We start from the raw sequence: 4,781 nt of genomic DNA, 5'->3' as shown, positions 1-4,781 counted from the left end.
AAAAGATACAGTCAACAAAACTAAAAGACAACCTACAGAATGGGAGAAGATATTTGCAAATGACCTATCAGATAAAGGGCTAGTATCCAAGATCTATAAAGAACTTATTCAACGCAACAGCAAAGAAACAAACAATTCAATCATGAAATGGGCAAAAGACATGAACAGAAATCTCACAGAGGAAGACATACACATGGCCAACAAGCACATGAGAAAATGCTCCGCAACCCTGGCCATCAGGGAAATACAAATCAAAACCACAATGAGATACCACCTCACACCAGTGAGAATGGGGAAAATTAACAAGGCAGGAAACCACAAATGTTGGAGGGGGTGTGGAGAAAGGGGAACCCTCTTGCTCTGTTGGTGGGAATGTGAACTGGTGCAGCCACTCTGGAAAACTGTGTGGAGGTTCCTCAAAGAGTCAAAAATAGATCTGCCCTATGACCCAGCAATTGCACTGCTGGGGATTTACCCCAAAGATGCAGATGCAGTGAAACGCAGGGACACCTGCATCCCAATGTTTATAGCAGCAATGTCCACAATAGCCAAACTGTGGAAGGAGCCTCGATGTCCATCGAAAGATGGATGGATAAAGAAGATGTGGTTTATGTATACAATAGAATATTACTCAGCCATTAAAAACGACAAATACCCACCATTTGCTTCAACGTGGATGGAACTGGAGGGTATTATGCTGAGTGAAATAAGTCAGTCGGAGAAGGACAAACATATTGTCTCATTCATTTGGGGCATATAAAAAATAGTGAAAGGGAATAAAGGGGAAAGGAGAAAAAAACGAGTGGGGAATATCAAGAAGGGAGACAGAACATGAAGACTCCTAACTCTGGGAAACGAACTAGGGGTGGTGGAAGGGGAGGTAGGCGGGGGGTGGGGGTGACTGGGTGACAGGCACTGAGGGGGGCAGTTGATGGGATGAGCACTGGGTGTTATTCTATATGTTGGCAAATTGAACACCAATAAAAAATAAATTTATTAAAAAATAAATAAAATAAAAATACAAACACAAAAAGAAATATAACTGTCTACCTCTGTCTTGAAGGTCTCTCATTCCTGTTATTTTATACCTCATTCTAGCCTTTGCTGATACATTGATATTGACAGTAGAGCATTTGAGCCTTAAATTTGTTCTGAACTTTTAAAAAATCTGGAGCTATACACTTGCTATTCGGAATTGTGCTGAACTTATTTTTTAAGAACAGAGGGAACCTGGAAAAGATACATATTTTTTAAAACAGATACTGTGTGAAGATAATAATCTTTAGAGTAAAAGTATGTGTTTTGTCAGGTTGAAGCTGATGGCATTTATGAAAAGTTTTTTTTTAAGATTTTATTTACTTATGTATGAGAGACGGGGTGGGGGTGGGTGGCAAAGACACAGGCCGAGGGAGAAGTAGGATCACCACAAGCATCCTGATTTGGGACTCGATCCTGGATCCTAGGATCATGCCCTGGGCCAAAAGCAGAGGCTCAACCGCTGAGCCACACAGACATTCCTATGAAAAGTTTTGAATCTTGTTCTAGATTTGCCTCTGTAGCTTTAATTAGCTCAGTTAAGTCAGCTCACACTATTTTCTTGTTAGATCTAACTCAGGTGTTTGTGAAGTGATATGAATGATACCAAAAAAGGCTCCATTCACCCAAAATATCTAATCAACTAAGTACTTGACATGGACATAATATTTGGGAGAAAGGAAGAAGCCTTTTTGAAGGAATGGAGACAACCCAAAGATAAATCTTCTTCAGTTTCTCAATTTTGACTGGGGTCAATTTCAGGGATAATGAGGAGTAGACATAAAAACTTACCTTGAAACTTCCTCCGTGGAGAATAAGGTATTTTTTGTGAGATGGCTTGAGTTCTGTGGGAAGAAAGCACATTAGGTCAGGAGGAAGATTCTCAATATCTGAACATCTTTGACATAAGGATGGAGAGTTTTTTGTCCTGGGAGGATAGGGGGAAGCCTTCCCAAAAGGTAAGGAAGTAGGTTTTTGGTAAGTTTCAAATGGCCATTCTGCCCGTGCAACCTCTTGATGAATTATAATGAAGACATGTTGTTTGGGCTCATAAAGGACTCCATGAAATCACAATTTTCAATGACTGTAAACCATTCAATATATACTTGATTGACTTCCAGGCCTTTCATGTTTTAATCCACCTTCCCCTCTGCACTCTCCATGCAATTTCCTGATATCCTATCTCATCCTATCATATCCCACTCCTTTTCATCCCATTCCATTCCATTTCATTCTACCACTTTTCACAACTAACTGTTAAATATCTACTCTGTATAAAGCATTGTTAGGTGCTCTGAGATGGAAAATGAATTCGGCATTGTAACAACCTTCAAGGAGCATAGAATCCCATTGGAGAAACCAACTCATTCATATGAAAAAGAATGGTAGATGATAGGAAACCACGTGCCACTAAGTGACTAATTGTAAACACACATTCAATATTTAAGAGAGGGGGAAATGTAGGCTTAGTTGATCTGAGATGGCTTCAGAAAGAGATCATGACATTTGTATCTTTGGGGTAAATACCTGGTAGAGCAATTGCTGGGTTATAGGGTAGCTCTATTTTTAACTCTAGATTGAATTTTAAATAGGCTCTCAAGGCCAGAAGGTAAACCAAATACTTGTCATCAGACAGCCTGCAATACCTATAGATTTGGATTGATTTTTCTCTTCTCAAGATCCCCAAAATATCCTGAGGTTCCTGAACCTGCCAGAAAGTGACCTCCTTTATTCACCTGATAAGATTGCTCAGAAACCTGGAAGCAAGATATCAAGCTATTTTTCCCAGTGGGCTTTATTGGCTCTGTATGGTCAACCTTAGTTCCTTAAAGCTCTTTGGACATATCTGAGTCTATGCATGTCTCACAAATATGACATTCCAGTTAAAGCCTTGGTAATATAACCAATGTTTCCAATTGTGTCCTCTTAAAAGGAGAACAGACTCTTAATGAACTTATGCAAATAAATACATTGCCATGAAAACATAAGAACATGCACTGAGAGTTTCTGAATTCTGGAGGGGTGAGGTAAGGAGAAAAAGAAATGTTCAACTGAGTGGCACCTGAGTTTTGAACTGCTTTGCTGCATGTGGGGTATGCGTCCTCTGCGTGGTCGCCTGGATGCAGCTTGACATGGCCATACCCTCCCTTGAGGAGCTTGACTCCTTCAAGTACAGCGACCTGCAGAACTTGGCCAAGAGTCTCGGCCTCCGGGACTCCGGGACTTGTCTGAGGGCAGACAAGTTGTTAAAAGCCTTGAAAGCCTACCTTAAAGACGAAGCAAAAAAATAAAATGAGAGTCAAAATGGAAGCCAAACTTCTGCGTCCTCCTGGGATGAGACGGAGATGCAGATGAGCAGCCAGGAACAAGCTAAGAGGGAGCCAGTTGGCCACATCACCAAAACAAGGAGAAGTTGCAAGAACTCTGACTCCCAGGATCATTCAGAGATAAAAATAAATGATCACACTGAATTCCAGAATCCAGAGAAGCAGGAAAACCAGGATCTCAGAACTGTTGGAGAAGTTCCTTCACCACTAGATGAGAACCAAGGAGAGGAGAATGCAGTTTCCACAGGAAAAAGAAGAATAAATGGTAATGAAGATTCAAAAGTACCTGCAGAAAGAAAGCCTCTCTGCGCAGATGGGTTTTCCAAACCTGGAAAAAGTAAAAGAACTATAAGTGCTACTCCAAACTTTAAGAAGCTTCATGAGGCTCGTTTTAAGGAAATGGAGTCCATTGATCAATATATTGAAAGGAAAAAGAAACATTTTGAAGAACACAACTCATTTAATGAACTGAAGAAGCAGCCGGTCACCAAAGAAGTGGTGGTGACTCCAGTTCCTCTCCCGGGAAGGCTCCCTGAGGCTCGAACCCCCTCCAGCCAGCGCCACTTGCAGGGCCAGCCCCTGGGCCCTACAGGCCAGATCACCTTGTGTGGGAAGGGGTCCGCCAAGCGTTCCATTCTATTGGCAACTAAGATGAACGTCAGGTTTTCAGCTGCTACCAAAGATAATGAACATAAGCGTTCACTGACCAAGACTGCAGCCAGAAAGTCTCCACATGTGACCGTATGTGGGAGTACTCCAAAAGGCCAGGCTATGCTCGGGACATGCAAGTTAAAGACCGCAAAGGGGAATTCTGCTTCTGTTGTTATCCCATTCAAGTTGACAACTGAGGCAGCACAGACTCCAGTCTCCAACAAGAAACCGGTGTTTGATCTCAAAGCCAGTCTGTCTCGTCCCCTCAACTATGAGCCACACAAAGGCAAACTGAAACCATGGGGTCAACCTAAGGAAAATAGTTCTCTTAAGCAACATGCCAACAGAGTTAGATTCCACAAGAAAACTTACAAACAACCTCCTCTCCAGACTCAGGAGGAACAACGGAAGCAACATGAACAAAGACGAAAGGAGAAGAAAGCAAAGATTTTGGGAGCTCGAAGAGGCCTCATTATGGCTGAAGATTAATTTTTTAGTATCCTGTAAATATTACTTCATTTTGAACCCTTTCTTTAATGTAAATATTTTTCTGTCTTCCTCACTTGAGTCAAGACTTCCTTCTGCTGTTTGTTGTTCACTATCTATGTAGTGTTGGGGGTTCTTCACAGGCTGCATCTCTGAAAAGACCTTATTAATCTTAACACTCACAAATTCTTTGAAATGGTTTTTACCTAAGTGTCTGTACAATTCAGTTTTCTGAGACTCATCCTATATATAACCTTGACTTAGATTTTTAATGTCTAATTT

The 4,781-nt window shown here is 41.3% G+C and overlaps 1 protein-coding gene across 1 annotated transcript; it reads left to right on the top strand.

Annotated features, from left to right (window-relative positions):
* The first annotated feature begins 3,167 nt into the window (after positions 1 to 3,167).
* LOC121482379 (nucleolar and spindle-associated protein 1-like) lies at positions 3,168 to 4,502 on the top strand. The gene is made up of 3 exons (XM_041740300.1): positions 3,168 to 3,277; positions 3,347 to 4,181; positions 4,290 to 4,502. Exons 1-3 carry the CDS (start codon positions 3,168 to 3,170, stop codon positions 4,500 to 4,502), a joined length of 1,158 nt encoding a protein of 385 aa, XP_041596234.1.
* The last annotated feature ends 279 nt before the right edge of the window (positions 4,503 to 4,781 follow it).

Source organism: Vulpes lagopus, chromosome X (genome assembly GCF_018345385.1).
Source record: "Vulpes lagopus strain Blue_001 chromosome X, ASM1834538v1, whole genome shotgun sequence".
NCBI classification, from domain to species: Eukaryota; Metazoa; Chordata; class Mammalia; order Carnivora; family Canidae; genus Vulpes; species Vulpes lagopus.
The sequence above is the reverse complement of the archived record's forward strand: the minus strand, read 5'-3'. Positions and strand labels throughout refer to the sequence as shown.